At 52.0% G+C, this 20,008-nt stretch overlaps 2 protein-coding genes across 2 annotated transcripts in view; one reads left to right on the top strand and one right to left on the bottom strand.

Annotated features, from left to right (window-relative positions):
• The window catches only part of HIVEP1 (HIVEP zinc finger 1), a 134,300-nt gene extending 130,716 nt beyond the window's left edge, over nucleotides 1-3,584 (bottom strand). The window contains exons 1-2 of the mRNA XM_040984146.1: nucleotides 3,344-3,584; nucleotides 203-343 (exon numbers count right to left, since the gene is read on the bottom strand). Coding sequence (XP_040840080.1) covers nucleotides 203-242 — 40 coding nt within the window. The 5' untranslated portion in view covers nucleotides 243-343; nucleotides 3,344-3,584. The remainder of the gene's footprint in view (nucleotides 1-202; nucleotides 344-3,343) is intronic.
• Nucleotides 2,527-6,647, top strand: LOC121158987 (basic proline-rich protein-like). The gene is made up of 3 exons (XM_040983970.1): nucleotides 2,527-2,954; nucleotides 3,277-4,369; nucleotides 6,201-6,647. Exons 1-3 carry the CDS (start codon nucleotides 2,527-2,529, stop codon nucleotides 6,645-6,647), a joined length of 1,968 nt encoding a protein of 655 aa, XP_040839904.1.
• Nucleotides 6,648-20,008: the final 13,361 nt, after the last annotated feature.

Raw genomic sequence — 20,008 nt, 5'->3', positions numbered from 1 at the left:
TGTCATTCTGTCAAAGTTAGTTAATTCATTCAGCAGATCCTTGCTGAGTACCTCCTGACACTACGGAGAACAGCGAGGGAGAAGGAGCAGGGACAGAAACCCAGCTCACCAGGTGGCAGAGCCACATCAGGCAGGCCCAGGCCGTGTCCCCTTCCCCAAAGCACCACGTGCAAGCCTCACTTCTCCCTGCACTCAGCCTTACCTCTTAGGTTTCTGGGGTGAATTTGTTTCGTTCGGGGCATCTTCTTTGATTCAATGGCTCCTTTCCAGGTGCAAATACTAGGCCGGGCAGTTCACAAAGGTTGGCTCCATACACTCTGTACTGTGTCAGTTAATCCAGGTACTGAAAAGACAGAAAACAAAAACATGAAGAATGTCTTGTTACCTTCAAAAGAAAAAGATATATTGAAAATTGTACTTTAACACAGCTCTAGGGCAAACTCGAGCCAATGTAACCCAGCTGAGCCTGCTCCAAGATAACCTGATTTCAATTAAACAGAGGAGCTGCTCAATTTGGCCAAAAACCCGGCCCTTCTCACTAAGAAAACAAAATACAAGAGTCACTATCTTTACCAGAAGCAAGCCAAAGAATTCACTTTGTATTTGAAAATACAGCCAGCAGGCTGCACTTTCCCCTGTCCAGGTCTGTGCCCGCCTTCCCAAGGGGCAGGGGCACGGCCAGCTCTTCATGTCTCAGAATGCAGCCCCGCTATACACCTACTCCACAGTCCCCCAGCCCTCCCTTCTTGGCCTACGGGAGCTACGGAAGGACACCCCCCTTTTGCCTTCCCCCTGGTTAGCGGGAAGGGTGACTAGTTCCAGCTAACCCCTTGCCAGTGGAACAGGCCAGCTTTGCAGCCTGCGTGGGGAATTCAGTTGGCAAAGTGAATTCCTGGGCACGCCCCTTCCTCCTGCTACGGGAGGGCACCGGCCCCGCCCAGAAGCAGACACAAACAGCAGAGCTCCCAGAAACGCCCACAGTCAGGAGGACTCGCACGCTTTTGTTACTGCAGCATGCCCTGGGCTTACACATTCAAACAAAGTGAGACAAAACACAATATGCCAACATGGTAATCGCCAAAAACCTAAAGCACCCATTCCCAAATCAGCTTCCGGAAGACTGTCAGACACTAGAGCAAAAATTTCAGTTTTAAACTTCCTGCAATAAAACCCGATAAGCATAAGCAAAGCCCATTCTGTTGACTTTAAGCATGAAACAATGTTTAATCACTACGCAAACACGGGATCGGAACAGAAATGCTTAGTGCGAAACTCCTGTTGAATCTGTAACTGTAGAAGCGACACAGACAATACACCCCAGCACTAACTCTGCCTAAGTGCCTTCTGCTTGGGACCGACTGTAACTCAGACAAGGCAGCTGCCATCCACTCGTCTGATGAATTAAAGACAAGGACTAACGGGGTGGCAAGGCGGGGACCTCCCCCAGGGCTCAGCGCTCCCAGAGCCACTTTCTCACTGGACATGATGCCGATGGCGCCTCCCTCCTCCCAGGAGCTTTTCCAGAAGTTGCAGTAACACTACACAGCAGGTCTGGACAACATATTTTGGTGTCCAATCAGCCAGGGTTCCACGCCAGCCTCTGTTGTCCTGTACGAGGCACTACACCTCCCTGAAGATCGTATTTCTCAACCTTAAAACGAGGAAATGCTATCCACCTCGCAAGGTTGTTAGGATGACTAAACGAACCGAAGTAGGCGATTCGCAGGACACAGAACTGCTGACAGAGCGCTTCTCCTTAGGAAAGGCTTCCTGGGAAAGCAAGCATCCAACAAGCTAGCCTGAGTCTCAGAAACGCACAGCTCCAAGCCAGCCAAGGCCGGGGAGGGGACGAAGGTAGAGTCAACTTCTGCAGACGCTTCCTGATTTGGCACTCCAGCAGCACGGATATTTTTGCATGTTTAACTGCATGCGTTTTTCCTTTAAGATTGCATATGCAAAATGACATGCCAGCACAGGGTTGATATCTCATCCCTGCACCACGCAAAAACGATGTAGAAAAGCTCTGGCTCCTACAGCCGAAAACTCCTACAACTGGATTCAGGCAGATTCTGAGTCACCAGGGAACGCCGGCACCTGAGGGCCAAATAAACTGCGAAGGCTGCACTAAACGTGGTGCTCTGTCCCTGGCTCAACCCAGAGCATTTAAATGGCCACGAGATGACCAAGTTTCTGAAGCGTGAACTCCCACTGCAACCCAATCACGTGATTCCCTGGGAGCCGGAGCTCACGGGTAATATATGCAAATCCCCATCCTTAACGGCTCCCTGCTCCCCCATCCGCTCACTACCCACCGGCCCCGCTGCCCATCCACATTTAAACCCTTGCTGGAGGAAGTGGGCCTTTTCAGACAGCAGCCACGGGGACCAGGGTGGGGGAGGAGGGCTGTCCCTTTTCTGCGGGAAAGAAAAGAAACACTACGCGGAGCAAAAAAAAAAAAAAAAAAACGTGACACGATCAAAAAGCGTAAAGACTGTCGCGGGGAGGGAAAAAAAAAAACATGAATGAATGTGGAGGGCGGAGCCTGGGAAAACCCCTCGCAACGCTGCACTGAACAAAGCGCTGCGCCTGCCAGGAGGAGGGGGGAATGGAAGTGCCAGCTCAGAAAGGAGCCTGGAGTGGCTGCAGAGAGCCGGGGAGGAGGAGGAGGAGGAGGAGGAGGAGGAGGAAGGCGGCGGCTGCAGCCGACACCGCAGCCCCGAGCCGCCGGCCCGCCACCCCCTCCAGCTCCAGCCGCAACTCGGGGGGCCGAGCCCGCGCCGTGACCCGCCTCCCCATCCCCCCCCCCACCCCCCGGCTGCCCAACAGCCGCGGGCACGCACTCCCAACCCGGAAAGAAACTCCCCAGGTGGCCGGGACTACACAGGCACTTGGAGCCGAAAGAACGAAAGGAAAAGCGGAGCCACAAAGCTGGGAGGTTGCGAAGCCGAGGCCTGGTCGCCCGGTGCGCGCGCGCGCGCGCACACACACACACACATATACACACCACACACACACACACACCCCTTGCAAACCAGAAGGCGGCCCCGGGGGCGGGTGGAGAGGCTTGGCCTCCTCCGTCGTACCTGCTCTGTTCCGGGGAACCGCAGCTGCAGGCGCCGGCGCGCTGCTGCAAGGGCGCCCAGAAGTGGCAAGTGCCTGCCGCACGCAGCCATCCCCCTCCGCAAGGTCGGCGGTTGCACACACACACACACACACACACACACACACGCACACGCATACACTCGCGCGATCGCCCGCCCACCCACCCCGGAGCAGGGGGCTTGCCTGCCCGGCCGGCCCTGCCCGCCTCCCCGCCCGCCCGCCCGCCGAGCCCGCGCCCAACCTGCTGCCAGGACGCCCGGCCGAGCGCCCGCCGCTGCCAGCCGGCCCTCGGACGGAGCTGCGCCCGCTGATGGCGGCAGCCCCGCAGCTCACAATCTCCGCGACCCCCGCGCGCCGGCGGCGGCTGCGGCTGCGGCGGCTGCGGCGCCTGGGATCCCTCCTTCACTTGACAACCCCAAACACAAACATGACCTCCGCCGGCTTTTGCGCCTGCCGCCCGGCCCCTCCCCGCCGCCCGCCGCCACAGGCCACGCCGAAGGCCGCCGACCGGGCGCTCACGCCACCCGCCGCTCCACTCTCCCACAGGGGCGCGGGGCCGGGGGCGCGCGGCCGGGCGCCGGGAGGGAGGCTCGGGCCCCGCGGGCTTTACCTCTCCCGCACGGTTAGCGTCTGCGGGGAGAGGCGGGGGAGGGAAGGCAGGCCGGAGGTCGGAGGCTTCCCCGCGGGTGGGCGGGGCGGCCGGGGATCCCCGGGGGCGGAGGGGGGCGTCCCGCGGCGCCGGAGGGCGGGGACACCCCGCGTGGGCCCCGGGCGTGGCGGGCGCTCCCCGGCGGGGCGGGCCCATGGGCCGCCGGGGCCGCCTCAGCTCCCTCGGCCGCCGGGGCCCCTCAGCTCCCTCAGCCGCCCCGGCCCCTCAGCCGCCTCGGCCCCTCAGCCGCCTCAGCCGCCTCAGCCGCCTCAGCCGCCTCAGCCGCCTCAGCCGCCTCGGCCGCCTCGGCCGCCCCGGCCGCCCCGGCCCCTCAGCCGCCCCGGCCGCCCCGGCCCCTCAGCCGCCCCGGCCGCCCCGGCCCCTCAGCCGCCTCAGCCGCCCCGGCCGCCCCGGCCCCTCAGCCGCCCCGGCCGCCCCGGCCCCTCAGCCGCCTCAGCCGCCCCGGCCGCCGCGGGCTGGGGGGCGCGGAAGCCGGGCCGGGGCGGGCTCCGGGCGCGCGGGGGGCGGGCCGGCGGTCACGCGGCGTGGGGCAGGCCCGGCCACCGCGCGGTCGGGGGCGGTTTGGGCCGGCCGGAGGCGGGGTCGGGCACCGCCCCAGTGTCCCTCCCGCCCCGCCCCGCCCACGGCCCCGCCGGCCCCGCCCCCGGCCCCGCCCGCCTCACGGAGCGACTCCGGACTTTTCTCCAGCAGGATGTGGGCCGGCCCGGTGACGTCATGGGGTCTCCCAGCCCCGCCCCTCGCCCGGGCCGCCAGGGGGGCGGGGGACCCCAAGGGGGTTTCCTCAGCACCGGGTCAAGGGGGAAAAAGGGGAAACTCAAAAAAAAAAAAAAGTGCTGCTGAAAGTTGAAACTCATTAACTTTGAAAAACAACTTAAAAAAAAAAAAAACACACAAGCCTAGGGGGGCGGGGCGGGGTGTCGGTGGAAGCGCCGGGTGGTGGAGGGGGGACGGGGCGGGCAGGGGGGGGGATGGGGGAGGAGGAACAGCTCATTAAACCTGAACTGAAACCTCTTCGGGGTTGGTGGATGTTCCACGAACCGAGCGAGGGACGCCGAGGTTATTCCAGAAGCCCGCGGGTGCTTCCCGAGGCTGCGAGCGTCGTTAACCCCTTGCAGGCCGCCTGACAGCGGGGTGGGGGAGGGGAGGGGGACCCCGGGGACGGGGGAGGGGGCGGCGAGACCCTCCCCCCCCACAACACTTCTCTTGGGGCTCAAACATTCCACACTCGGATCACCAGAAGCAAGCCAAAAAAAAAAAAAAAAAAAAAAAACGGGCGGCCCCGAATTTAGCAGCCGTGGGGGTCAAGGAAAGAGGTGCACGCCGCAGAAAATGAAGAGTAATCCCCTTTTAAGGAATTAAAAACACGCTAAAGGAACAGACACAGCGGCTCCCTCCCCGCGTGTCTTCCGGCTCGGGGTGACCCTAGGACTCCCGGGAAATCCTCCCTCCGCCACCGCACTGCTCAGGATTCTGCTGCCTAATGGACATTAATAACGACAAGAATGCTATGTCAGAGGGGAAACTTGCTTACTAAAAAAAGCAGAATTGCTTGGCGCAGCGAAGGTCCCGGGGAGGCGGTGGGGACACATTCGGAGGAATGCCTCTTTGCGTCGCCCCGTTTTAAAGTTTCCGGGTGATAGCATGTCTGCCATAAAATGAAATGATACCCGTCGGGTTGCAATCACAGAAACTGTGCAAGAATATTACAACTTCCCACCTGGGTGGCGTGACGCGCCCCCCCCCAAGAAAAAAAAAGGAAGGAAGAAGCACGCATTTAAATGGGCAAGCGGAGTGTGTCTGGCAGCAGGCTATTTTGAGGATTAGACCAGTGGGTTGCTCGGGAGTTTAAAGATGCGAACTGAACCAGTAGTTGTCTCACCCAACCTAAGCAGCTACTGCTGCGAGCTCAGCGTGAACTTTTTTTTTTCTTTTAGCAAAACACACGTTCAAATGTGAATGATCAGATATTAACTTCGCCCTTGCACTCCGTTTCCATGAGCACTAAGCTGATATTAAACTTAATTTTGCCAATGTACACACCAGGGAACAGTCTCCAGATTTTAAAATGTAATTTTTTGCATTCTTAATTCTTTCTACAAGTCTCAGCTTCCCAAGCATGGAGGTAACGAGACGCGGGGGGGGCGGGGGACAGAGAATCGAGATCTGCTACAAAGCAGCCGGTTTCCACTGGATTTGTTTGCTGACAAAATCAGCAGTACTTCTCAAAACGCATCACGTACGCGGAACGTGGAGTGGGGGAAAACACAATTTGAACCACAGCCTACGAGTCAGGGAACGGGGAACTGCAGTTTGAACTGTCAAAAAAAAAAAATCCTGGGACAGGGCTGGGGGTGCGGGGGAGAGGGAGTGACCACCCGGCTGCCAGGACGCAGTCCAAGGCTGCTGCAGGTGACCCCGGCGGGCGCAGGTGACCCCGCGAGTCCACCGGCCCGGCGGGCGCAGGTGCAGCCCCCCGCTGGAGCGTGGGACCAGCCAGCGAGCGGCCCGGGGTCGGAAGCAAGGCCAGGTCACCGAGTCGGGCTCCACGCGCCTGTGGGGCCATCCGGGGCGCGCGCACCAGGCCCCGCGGGGCCCTGAGCCCGGCTTCCCACGCGCGGCGCCTCCACGGCGCATCCCCGGCCCTCCGGCCCCGCAGCGCCCGCGCCCCGCCGAGATCCCGGAGCTGCCTCCCCGCCCGCGGCCGCCGCCGCCGCCGGGTCACGCCGCCCGGCCCTCCCCTCGGCCCTCCGCCCTGCAGCCGGGGCGCGCGCGCAGGGCTTCCCCGGCCGCCGGCCGAATCCCCTCCTCTTCCTCCTCCTCCTCCCGGCGACAAAAACCTAGCCCCCCACCCTCCTCCACGCTCCCCCCAGGCTGAGCCCTGGCCAGCGCTGCGTCCCCCCCCAACCCCGGGCTCCGGGCGCCAGACAAAAGAGCTGGGAGAAGAACTTACCCCCCGAGTGCTACGCCAAAGTCCCATCCCAGGCTTCCTGGGTGCAACTTTGAATTTTTTACAAACAACAAAAGCAGAAACCCCCGAGCCCTCCTAGGTTGGAAGTGGGCGTGAGAGGAAATGCTTGGGGGAGGCGCTTCGCTCGCTCACCCGAACCGCCCGCCCGCCCGGGCCCCGCTCGCAGGCTCCTGCCCCGGGCTTTGATCTTATCTGGCGCACCGCCTACGCAGGTTTATACCTTGGGCTGCGCGCCCGGAGCCGTCCGGGTACACCGCAGCCGCACACGCGCTGCCGAGCGGAGGAAGCAGGTGGCCGCGGCCGAGCAGCCCCGCTGCTCAACCCACGGGCGCCTCGGCCGGCTCGGCCTGGCCTTTATTACCTGCGCCCGGAGGAGCTCTCGGCGCCCAGCTCCGGGGTCTCGCACGGTTGGTCCCTGGTGGCATTTGTCTGTTGAGACTGTAGATTAACAGTCAGATTGCCCTCCACTCGTACCACGCACGCTTTGGTGGTGGGGCTTTGTTCCCTGAGGCTTCATTCGACTTTTCAGATCTCAGTTTTGAAAGTGAGCGGTACCCCTCCTTTCTCAGGTGCACCTGCCGCTTGGATGCCCATACATTGCACCGTGACAGGATCGCCCACCCTTGCGACTGAGTAAGCTCACCCACGTCCCGCGAGGGAGTGTGGTTTCAGCGTGTTTACCTGGATGCTTACCGAAACGGCTTGCATTTTTATATGAGGGTAGCTGTCTGAGGACCACCACTATCAGAGGATGCTTAGAAACAAGTACGTAGAGAAAAGCAAAACAACAACCAAAAAAAAAAACCAGGGAGAGCGCCATTCAGCCTTACTCCACCTAGCCATCCGTGCCAGGGACGCCAGTCCGTGCCAGGGACGCCAGCACCAGCTGGGGGGGCAGGCCTTGACAAATTAATAGAGAAGGGATTAACATACGGAAAAAGTACCTAGAAGGGAGAAGAAATGGTGCAAGATGCAGCTTATAAACAGAGCTCATTAAAGTTATATGTGATGGCTGGATGAGAGGTTCCTGGCTGGGCTGAGGGCAGGATTATCTGGGATGGGCCTAGGATTTGCCAGGAGAGCAAATTCAAGGTTAGGCCATGCGGTGAGGACCGTGTTCCAAGGAAGAGCAAGGCGGCTTGCTGGGGCTGATGATTTTGCTAGTGAAACAGGCAGTGCAGGCAGCCGCGGAACAACTCTCAAAGCTGGGTGCTTGGGAAGTGGAAAGGGAGCTAGCAGGATGCCCCGGAGGCCATCTCAGGCGGACAGGAAGGTAAGCTGTCCAGCTCCGGGTGGTGAGGACACCGCTGGCAGCCAGAGGTGACAAACAAAGAGTCTGCCTTGGGGGGGAGGGGGAGAAAGGTGCCATGCAGCCAGCAGTGGGTAGGCATCTACGCTGAGAATGGTCTTTTTAAGGAAAGTTGTTGCGGATGAATGCAGTGGAGCTAATTCCAAAACTGTAATAGTGTCATCTTGGTAGTGACGGTGACAGCTGGTCATGATGAACAATTACCCCGAGCGTCCAACCTGCCAGGCTTTCCTTACAAGTTCATCATAAACCTACACATCACGTGAGGAGACAAGAGTGAAAATGATTTACCATAGTCCAGTGCCTTGGCCTAGCAAGCTAAGCCTGTACCTACAGTGTTGCCATCCCATTTGAACGCCAACTGGAATCCCAGCTGCTCCACTCCCCACCCAGCTCCCTGTTTGTGGCCTGGGAAAGCAGGGAGGCTGGCTCAAATCCTTGGGTCTCTGCACCCATGTGAGTGACCCTGGAAAAAAGTGCTAGCTGGTGGACCTGGCAGCATGGCCTAGCAAGCTAAAGTCCTCTCCTTGAATGCGCCCGGGATCCCATATGGGCGCCGGTTCTAATCCCAGCAGCTCCACTTCCCATCCAGCTCCCTGCCTGTGGCCTGGGAAAGCAGTCGAGGACGGCCCAAAGCCTTGGGACCCTGCACCTGCATGGGATACCTGGAAGAGGTTCCTGGATCCTGGCTTTGGATCGGCATAACATTGGCTGTTGCGCTCACTTGGGGAGTGGATCATCAGATGGAAGATCTTCCTCTCTGTCTCTCCTCCTCTCTGTATATCTCACTTTTGTAATAAAAATAAATAAATCTTAAAAAAAAAAAAAAAGAAAAAGAAAAAACTGCTAGCTCGTGCCTTCAGGTCAGCCCAGTTCAGGCTGTTTCAGCCATTTGGGCAGTTAACCAGCAATGGACAATCTCCCTCTCTCTGCCTCCTCTCTCTCTAATTCTTTCAAATAAAAATAAATCTTTTAGCAAAAAAAAAAAAAAAAAGATTTATCATTTCTAAAAGGTTGAGTGCCCCAGCATAAGCTGTGACGGTACTAAAGGTACACACATCTGTAATCGGAAGGTGCCATCATGGGCTCTACTCCTACCGTGTGGGAAAGCAGCTACACCTGCCTTCTGATGTCCCACAGCTGTGGGGCAAAGGGGACAGGAGGAGAGTTCTAGAACATGCATCGTTTTGCTCTTTGAGAACCTGGTAGGCTGTGCCGTGAACGTGGGGATGGCACAGTAGTGTGGTGCTGAAGGGGAAGAAGAGAAAACGTGCCACGTGTTAACCCTGTGTGGTGTGCTGCAGGAAGATGGCACTCCGGTGCGGATGGGAACATGGCGAGCCTCGTAGGACACTCTGCTAGCGCAGCCTGGGGGCTCACTGTAAGCAGTGATGGGCCTGATTGAGCAAGCAGGAAGAAGGCTGGCCCTGGAGAATATAAGCAACGCATGCAATTCATCAGAGTTTCCCATAAGCCATGTCCACATGTGGCCTACTGCGGAGCAGGCAGCCTGTGGGAGGAGCCACACGAGCTTCTCATGAGCTGATGGTGTGGAATGACATGGTGACACGTGACACCTGGCTCATCAGCACCAGTAACCAAACAAAACACCCCCAGACAGGGGGCAGGAAGAGCATCCTTCGGGGTCTTGCAGTTCCGGGCAAAGCGAGTTTCCAACCGGTTACATCTCGGCTCTCTACCTGGGCCCACACACCAGCTGCTTCTTCCAAGGTTCTTCACTTGGCATTTCCTGGGGAGGGGTAGACATGCACTAGCTGACTGGAGCCTCCTTTGCTGAGGACACGGATTCTGTGGGATCAGGCCCGTACACTGATGACCTTGCTTAACCGTAGCCACCTCTGGACCATCATACTTTAAGGAGTGAAGGTTGCAACAGAACTCGTGCCAGGGGCCGCAGGAGGGAGGCAGGGAGGGTCAGTGACACTGTTCAGCCCAGACGAAAGGGCATTTTTTTTTTCATGGAATTGCAGGTAAAGCTAATGCCAGCCTAGCCAAGGGGCCTGGCAGACGGTTGAAGAATTCCCGAAGGAATTCATTCTAATCTCTCTTATTCCCAGAAAAAGTACTCCTATATAAGCCTTGAAATATGGTTGTATCCTCTCTTTAACATTTCTGTTCAGTGGTTCCCAGATATGCTGTGCAAAGCTGCCTCTGGATGCACACTGGTTACTGTAAAGAAAGCCATCTTAGTGGTTACTGAAGGATTTAAGGGTCTCCATTTCCCCATTATCCTCACAATCTGGAGATGCCAGAGAATCTGAATAATAATATGCCACAACCTGCATATTGTTGGGCATTGGGGTTTAAAAACAAGGTTATTTTAACGCAAAGAAAGAAAAATAAAACTTTGGAAATTCACCTACTTATTGTCCACGACTGTTTTAGAAATCCCTAGCCGTTAAATGAAACATCATCCTACAAGTGTGTGTGTGTGTATTCTAGAACCATTGTAACACCCCATGAATTTCCTTGATAACATCAAACTTTCCAGAATTTTGGTGTGGATTTCTTATCGCTCAAGTAGAGTGTTAGGGCCGCAAGAAAAGTGGACCTGTTTTGCTTCTGTCTCTATCCCAACCCCTCTAGAATGGTTGGAATAAATGTTGAATTAATGTTAAAATCTGAGTCTACGTCCCAGTACAATGGTTCATCCTCCTCTTTAAGTTCTGGGATCCCATAAGGGCTCTGGTTCATGTTCTAGCTGCTCCGCTTCCCATCTGAATCCCTACTTGTGGCCTGGGAAAGCAGAGATTGGCCCTGCACGTGTGTGGGACACACAGAAGAGACTCCTGGCTTCTGGCTTCAGATTGGCTCAGCTCCAGCCATTGTGGCCACCAGTGGATGAAAGATCTTTCTGTCTCTCCTTCTCTCTGTAGATTTGCCTTGCAAATACAAATAAACATCTACTTTTTTGGGGAAACAAGGAATGTGGGTCTTACTTTTCAGCCAGCTTATTTGAAATGTCTGGACTTGAAGTTCTATAGCATAGTTGTTGTAGTCTGGGAGCGGTCACCTGCTGGCTACTAGCAGAGCTTGCCTGGAGGACACCCAGCGCATGCTCCCCACCCCACCCTTTCTTGCTGCCCCCACATCTTCTTTGTAGGCCTTTCTCTCTCCGCAGCAACTGCGCTGTCCTGTTTGCGGCTAATCTGCATTCCCCGCTTTCAGAAAGTTTCTCCTCTACTGTAGCTTTAATAGAGATTCTCTGGCTTAAGCATTTTGTATGGAAGGAGAGAAAGTAGGCAGGTAGGCATGTGCATGTGTATATATAAAACAGAGAAGAGTATGGTAAGTAAGGTCAAGGTTAAACAGCAATGTATAAGAAAAGAGAGACATCAGCTGTTCTTGACGAAGACTCAGTGCTCCACCCTCGCTCCGTGTTGCTGAAATTGTTGAATTAAAGAGAGTAAAAAGCAAATGCATTCTAAACAAGGAATGGCACAAGTGAACAACTTGTTAGTCAGTATTTCTACTGGCACCCATCCGAGAGTGTGAGCATTTAGCACGAGGTGCCACAGTGAGCAAAAGCCAGGGCTTAGGAGCCAGCAGGCCTGGGGGACAGCCCTGCTCTGCCAGCCGCACAATGTGGGACAATGCTTTTGACCTTCGCGTGCCTCAGTCTTGTCATCTGTGAAGGGAAAGCAATTGGAATCCTGATGAGATCCTTAGGATTAGATTAGTTGATGTTTCTGCAATGTTCCTGGAGACTGCATCCATCCCCTGGTTCGGACTGCATCTCCAGGTGCTGACCGATGCCTTAGTCCGTGCCCAAGGGTGTTTTTGCATTTGTCACCATTTCAACCTTGAAAGAGACTTATCCAGAGGAGGCCTGACAAATACGTGTAACACGGTATCCTACATGGGATCTCGGAACAGAGAAGGGAAAATGGGTGACTTCCAAGCAGTCTGGAGTTGAGTGAGCAACAACATTGTCAGTGTCGATTTCTTCTTTCTGACAGATGCATCACGGTACTGCAAGATGTGAGAGCTCTCCATGCAATCATTGAAATGCTGCTGAACATGTAACATTATCCAAAATGCAGCTTTTTACGAAACAATAGTTTGCTTGTGCAGACACTGTTATTATCCATGTCTTCTAATGAAGAAATTCAGGAGAAGAGAGGTTAAGGGTCACACCTGAGTTATAACCAAAACAGGCTCCCAAGAATCTATCTATGGAGGAGACACTGCTCGAAGACCTATGCCGTCCTGCTTCCCTAACTCTGAGCTTTTCTTTATATTCTCATCTGTAGCAACTTAGGATCTGGAAAGCAGGTGGGGCCTAAACACAGTTGTGAGGCAGGTAATGTCTTTCCTTAAGTACTCCTAATTCTTTACAATGTAATCCCCTCCTCGATGGTATCTCTAGTGAACCAAGATGATAAGTTTATCAAAGCACATACAAATATGAAAAGTAGAAATAGGACTGGCTTTGTGGCTCAGTGGATTAAGCCTCTGCCTGCTGTGCTGGCATTCCATATGGGCAAAAGGTCAAGTCTCGGCTGTTCCATTTCTGATCCGGCTCCCTGCTAATGTGCCTGGGAAGGCAGAAGATGGCTAGAGGACTTGGGCCACTGCCACCATGGGGGAGAGAGGAATGGAGTTTCGCTCCTGGTTTCGGTCTGGCCCAGCCCTGGCTGGCTCAACCATTTGAAAGTGAACCAGCTGATGACTTCCTCTGCCTCTTTCTCTCCTTCTCTCTGTAACTCTACCTTTCAAACAAAGAGATCTTTGAAAAAATTCTATAGGGATGCATATATTAGTATATATACACAGAACATATGAGTTATGTATTTTAATATATATCTACGTATTATATAAGGATACTTCAAAAGTTTATAGGAAAGTGGAAAGAAGAGATAAGTTTATTTTCTGCCAAAAATTTTTGAAATCTACTCATAAATAGAGCTTCAAAAGTTCTATGAGAAATACGTGTCATGAAAAAACTGTACATTAATTAAAAAGAAAAAAAGGCTCACATGCAAACATTGACTTTTTTTTTCACAAACTTTTGAAACATCCAAGTGCATGTAAAGGTTATCTTCTCGCGGACATAGTTTTAGCTTGATGGAGTCTGTAGTCGTCTTTATGGAATTTTAGCATCAGCAGCTGAATTGCAGGTGTGTGGGGAAGCAGCAACAGGACAGGAGTCGAAGAAACATGAATGGATTTCCAACTTTGCTTCTAAGTGGTTGGTTATGAGGAAGCGTTTCTTTTTTTTTTTTTTTTAAAGATTTATTTTTATTATTTTTTCATTGGAAAGGCGGTTATACAGAGAGGAGAGACAGAGAGCAAGATCTTCCATCCGATGATTCACTCCCCAAGTGAGTGCAACGGCCAATGCTATGCCAATCCGAAGCCAGGAGCCTCTTCCAGATCTGCCACGCGGTTGCAGGGTCCCAAGGCTTTGGGCCGTCCTCAACTGCTTTCCCCGGGCCACAGGCAGGGAGCTGGAAGGGAAGCGGGGCTGCTGGGATAGAACTGGCGCCCATATGGGATCCCGGGTGTGCAAGGCGAGGACCTTAACCACTGCACCACCGCGCCAGGCCCAAGGAAGCGTTTCTTCTTGTCAGTTAGCTGTCACCCCCTGAAGCTCCACCAGCCCTACAGTGCCCCTGACTGGTGAGCCATCTGAGCTCTCCATGTCTACCTCTAACACCCACGGGTCTGCCTCCCTAATCCCCAGTACATCTCAAAGGCCCCAGCCACTTCTTCACTGATAGTATTGGGAGGCTTCAAGGAGCTTCCTCCAGCTGACTGCTCAGGGAAATCAAATTTTGCAATTGAGAGGTTTTTGTAAGATTTGGCCTTTGGGTAAATAACTCTTCAATCATCCATTCATTTCTTCCCTTTCCATTTTTATTGGAAAGTCAGATTTACAGAGAGAAGGAGAGTCAGATGGAAAGATCCCCCACCCCCTTGTCACTCCCCAAGTAGCTGCAATGGCCAGAGCTGAGCTGATCCAAAGTCAGGAACCAGGAGCTTCCTCTGGGTCTCCCATGTGGGTGTAGGGTCCCAAGACCTTGGGCTGTCCTTGACTGCTTTCCCAGGCCACAAATGGGGATCTGGATGGGAAGTGGAGCAGCCGGGACATGCATGAATCAGCGCCAATATGGGATCCTGGCACAGGCAAGGCGAGGACTTCAGCCACTAGGCTACCATGCCAGGCTCTGTACCATGCTGTTTTATCCAATTTCCTGTTTGTGAAAGTCCAGGGGTAAGCTAGTGATTTCTCGCTACCTAGGATAGTTCCAGCTGTTCCAAGATGTCCAAAGGGACCTCAGAGTCAAGGCCCAAAGCTGCAGAAAGAGTCAGAGAATGAAAGTCATATTCATTCACAGGCAGGAGGAATGGCAAGACAACAAAAGACTAGAGTACACCACCCGTGACAGGCTAATCATTGCTTACGGTAACATGTTTTCAATGCAGTTGCAATTCCAGCTCTTTGAATTGCTGCCGCTTGATATGTGTGGGAGATGATTGAAAGTGGGGCAAAGGTTATAATAAGTCATTTAAAGAAGATTTCTCTGCGTCCTCGTGTGTAGTGTATACCAGCTAGCCAGATGGCCGCCTAACCTAAAGACACAGCGGAGAGGGTTTGTCAGACCTTTTTTTTTTCCCTGCTGTTAATAGATTACACACACGAGGTTGGGTAATTATAAAAAATATTGATGCAAGCAGGAAATCTTGGCACGGTGAAGCTCTGTGGTGCTCAGAGCAGGAGTAGCAGTACACACACATTTGTCTTTTGCTTGCCACTCATGCAACTGTCATTCCCAACTGTTGTGGAACCTTCTGGTCGCAAAATTCCATCTCTCGCTTAGTAACCAGGGAATCAAAACAGTCCCTCCCTCCTGAGCTCTGCTCACACAACAGTTTCGTAACCATGTTCTCCAGAAAGTTCCAGACTCTACCCTTCTGGGCCCAAACAAAGTGATTTCCAGAAATGGTAAATCAGTTGTTCTCCAACAGTGGTTCTTTTCTTCATTTGCTAATGCTGCCAGCACAGTGTTCTGTGACCCAAGGTTTGATTCAGAGGAGGAGGAGGAGGAGGCTGTGAGCTTGCGACTAGTCCTCGGGAATATTCTTCTGCCGTCTGGGTTATCGGTTTGGCTCTGCAGCTGGGGATCCTGTAACCATTTTGACATACGTTAAACAAATCTGCACCTTTTTTATTCAACTCTCTAATGAGATTTCTTATGAAGCGATCTCCCATTTTCTCCTTCAGAATGAGAGGACTCATCCTCAACCAAGAATTGCACAAAGTTTCCAAACAATATTTTACGACAATGATCTATGATTCATATTCTTGAAAGGTCAAACCAATGTTCTGCAGTGCCTCACAGCCCAGTGTTTTCTCGCATGTGTGTGTGTGTGTTAGATTCAAAGAAGCCCCAAATTAGTGCTTATTAAACGAGAAATTCTGGGATGGGGCAGAAATCTTCACAGCTGTTCAGAGTATAGACTTCTTGTTACCCCTATTTCCTTGCAACTCGCTGGGTTTTTATCTGGTAATCTCAACACGTGGCAATATAGAAAAAATTATTGTTCTCTCTTGAGTAGTTGGGTCACAGTTAGGCCAAAGGAATCATTATGTTAGGATGAATTAAAGCGTCTAGAAAAACATTAAAAAAAAAAAGTGGATGTTTTTTGTGATGGCCGAGTTCCAACAGAGACACATTGCTGATTAGCAACTCAAGTTTAATATGCTAAAAAACGAAGAGCCATTTTACAGTGCCCTTATTTTCCTGCTGGTGACAGGGAAAGTGTTTTTCAAGGGAAGCTTGATAGAGAGCAAATGTGCTTATTAAGATTTGTTTGTTTGTTTGCGTGGGAGACCAAGAAGGAACTCCTGGCTCCTGGCTTTGGATCGGCTCAGTTTCAGCCATTGTGGCCACTTGGGGAGTGAACCAATGGATGGAAGATCTCTCTCTCTCTCTTTCTCTCCTTCTTTCTGTAGCTCTGCCTTTCCAATGAAGATAATCTAAAATAAACAAGTGCTTATTGCATAATCTGTAAAATGCACTTCTGTAACCGTGGTGTAACCGAACGGCTCCTTCGCTCTGCCGCTCTGCCACGGAGCCCTCTGTCTTTCCATGTCTGCACACCACGGCCTTCCTTCCCCTGCCTGCGCTGTATCACAAGCCTTTGAAATAAGCATCTGATTAAATACTTGAAACTCCTTACGGATCTATTTTCTCTTTCTTGCTTGCTTTGTAGTGAGTAATTTATTCCTAAACATAGGCTAGTTCTTAAAGTTCTGTGGATGATGATTTGAGTATACGTGTTCTTTACGGCCTTTTACCGGCTTTTACTTATATTTTCATTTGCGCTGCATTGTTTCAATAAAAAAGCACCTCGCAGCCTCTTTTTCTCCTGTTTTGTTGTTGTTTCTTTCTTAAAGTCCCTGTCTGATTAAAATCAGAATTCTCTTTGCAGCCGCCCATATCTCACACTCTGGCCTTGCCGGCAACATCTTTTCCAATTCCTTCAGTGTTTTCTTTCAGCCAACATTGTCCTGCCATTTACTCAATGCCAATTGCTTTTTTTTTTTTTTTTCCACACACTTCAGAATATTTGAGATTTCGTTATCATTTCCCTAGGATGTGGAGGCCTCAGGGGAGACAGTCAGTTTTGGAATTTTCCCTCATTTGTCTGCAGAAGATTTGTTTCAGATGTCAAGCAGGTGTACCCCATTTAGCATCTCCCCCCAGTTGTTCCTCAGTTGACTTCAGTGGCGCAGCAGCGCTGCCCGTGTTAACAGCTAACGGTGTCCGGGGAGACAGCACACTGGTGCACGGCAACGTCAACTTGGAAAACACAGGGCCAGCTTCCAAACACTCCCAGCATACCAGCCTAATTATCTCCTAAAAATACTGTTTCCATCATGTAACTCCCTTACGGCAAAGAGGCAGTAACTTCCCTCCAACTGCAGGCTGGAGCTCCCATTCCCCAGCTGACAGGCCCGGCTCAGTGGCCTCTGAGTCATCGTTTCCAGCTCAAGGCTGCTTCCCTCCGCGCAGGCAGCCTCCACAACACCGACCCAGCGCCGCTCTCGGGCGGGCGCGCCTCGGTGTGTGCACCGGGGGCCTGCGGCTTCTCTTGCAGGCTCCTGCTCCATCAGCCACTGCGCCCTACTTGCCTGCCTGTCTTCCCTTTGTCGCTCCGTTCCCTCTTTCCATTCCACGATTGTGTCTTCTTCGTGGTTATTCCAGGAAGCGATGCAACGAGGCAATGATGAATTTGGTGTTCCCGTTCGTAGGAAATCCATCATGCCCTTCTCTTTCAGTGCTGCTGTTCTTTCACCTTTTCAAACTGCTGCTCAGAGTGTTGCCGAACAGACAACCTTGAGTTGTGCTACGCAGCTCCTCTTTCATTAGTTAATAATCATTTCTGCAAGTTACCATAAAGCATCCCTCCAGGGAAATGAGTTTCAGGGTCTATTGGTTGTTATCTGGTTTTTGTTTTCCTCGGTTTCATTTTGGCTTGGGTAAGAAATACAGGTAAGCCTTCCGGCTTTACATGGGTGCCTCCTCCAGGGTATTTTAGCACCTACTTGTAAAGTCACTGTGCGTTGGAACAGCTCTCTAAAGTCCACTGTAGATTTAAAAAAAAACTTACTGTTTTGCTGGTCCTGCATCAAAAATTGCTGAGTTTTCTATTGGGTCCTTCGTGGCAAAATAAAGTGAAACCCCTTCACCTTCTCAGACTTTGTTTCTGGGAAGTTCATGCTCTCACCATGGACTCCTTCCTTCCGATTTCTTCTGACCTGTCTGAAGCAGTGTGGTCAGAGTCACATTTTGGACCTTGTCCAGGTTCAGCAATCTGCCGTGGCACTGTTTAGATGGTATTTTCTGGGCTCTGTTTCGTCTGTGATACCCTGCTTGACGCACTTGCACCGTAAACTGCCAATTGGAAACAGTATCAATCTGTACATTTTGTGCTTTCCTTCTGTATCATCTGATTTGTTTTATTGGAAAGACAGATTTACAGACAGAGGGAAAAATCCTCCATCCTCTGGTTCACTCCCCAAATGGCGGCCAAGGCCCAAGCTGAGCCAGTCCAAAGCCAGGAGTCAGGGGCCTCCTCTGGGTCTCCCACATGGTTTCAGGGTCTCAAGGCTTTGGGCATTATCCGCTGTTTTCCTAGCCCACAAGCAGGTATCTGAATGGCAAGTGGAGCAGTTGGGGCACGAATTGGTGCCCATCAGGGTCCCAGCACTTGGAGGTCGACGGATTAACTAGTTGAGTTATCACACCAGGCCAGGCAGAAAAATTTCTTATGTCACTTAGCTGAGGCATATTAGGATCTGACTAGAGGCTAGTGATTGGAGTAATATAAGACACACACACGATGCTTTTGTTTATTTATTTATTAAGATTAATTTTTATTTATTTGAAGGAGTGACAACGAGAGAAAAAGACAGATAAAGAGAACTCCCACCAGAGAAAGAAAAACTTTTGTTTCACTCTCCAATTATCTGGTCCTATCAAAGCTGGGCCAGGCCAATCGCAGGGGCAAGCAAAATATCCGGGTCTTAAATTTGGATGGCAGGAACACAAGTCCTTGAGTCATCTCCTACTGCCTTCCCAGGTGCGTTCTGAAGGAGCTACGTTGAAATAGAACAGCCAGGACTCAAACCTGCGCTCCAATCTGGGATGCCAGCATGGCAAGCAGCAGCTTTTCCCACTGTGCCACAACACCAGCTCCCTGAACTGTCATTGATTTGCAGTCCTGGCTAAAAACAGCACCACAGGTCCCAGATCCAAATGATTGCTTATCCTTTGTGTGTTTCAATATATAAGCTAATAAATAAAAATAATTTGGGGGATGATATGATTAGAAATGGTAGTTAAAGGCAATGGGTTCCACAGCACTGCACAGCTTAAGGAGCAAACTCTAGTGTGACCAATAGACCCGGGTGTGACCAAAGTTCCTCACTGGATAAAATGTTCACTGAGTGCTGGAAGAGGGAATACTTGGATCTCTTTTCTAAATGTAAAGTTGCTCTAAACGGGAAAGTCCACTTTATACTAAGTTTTGGATTCTAACTTACATGGTACATACCACTTATAAAACCAATGTAATTTTGTCCTGTGATGCCAGCGAAGTTGGAGCCCACATCATGTCTCTGTTTTGTTCATTTCCTGTTTTTCTGTTTTGACTCCCAAATGAGATGCAGAAAGTTTCTTTGTAACCCAAGAGAAAAGCCTGGTTTATTTTCTCTCTAAACTTGAGTGTTTTGCTACATAAATGTACTTTCCATTATTCCAGCTTAATGCTGAGATATCACTTAGGAATAAGTGAATATTAAACACCTGTGCTTTGCATGGTAACATTTTATTAACATGGGAGCACTGGAGAGTAGAAAGGGTGACAATATGATTTATGTGGCAATGGGAAATTTTAAATGTATTGAAGACCCAATTAGTGTCACTATGGTCTCTTTAGGAATTATTTTCCCACCAGTTGTTGCAAGTTTTTGCTCATTTATTCTTAAATTCATATTCTATAATATTAACCCAAATGGTACTTTGGATAATTTGACTTCATTGCATCACCTTCCTGATGACCAATGAACCATCAATGAAAGAACATGATGTGCTCTCATTACTGAACAAAGGTTGTTGGGGTCCGTGCAGTAGATGTGGGGGACATAAAGGGGTGAAGAGTGTTCCATTGCAGGCAGGGCCGCAAGGAATTTCCCGCTGTTTGGCAGGGCCCACCCAGCGGATGTCTCTACAACCACCTGAATGCAGCTCCACCTTCTTTTGCATGGACACCGGGACCACCCTGCGGAAGAATTCTAATCCATCCTGGCATTTGCTACTGCGAGGTTAACCTTTTGCTCAGCCTGAGCTTGGAGGTCAATGTCTTGCAGAAGGGCCTTTTATCATTCCTACTGTCTTGGCTGTCCCCATTGAACCTATGCTAATCA

Source organism: Ochotona curzoniae, unplaced genomic scaffold, assembly GCF_017591425.1.
Source record: "Ochotona curzoniae isolate NIBS_2020 unplaced genomic scaffold, NIBS_Ocur_1.0 contig_4064, whole genome shotgun sequence".
In the NCBI taxonomy this organism is placed as follows: domain Eukaryota; kingdom Metazoa; phylum Chordata; class Mammalia; order Lagomorpha; family Ochotonidae; genus Ochotona; species Ochotona curzoniae.
This window is presented reverse-complemented; position numbering and strand designations above follow the sequence as displayed.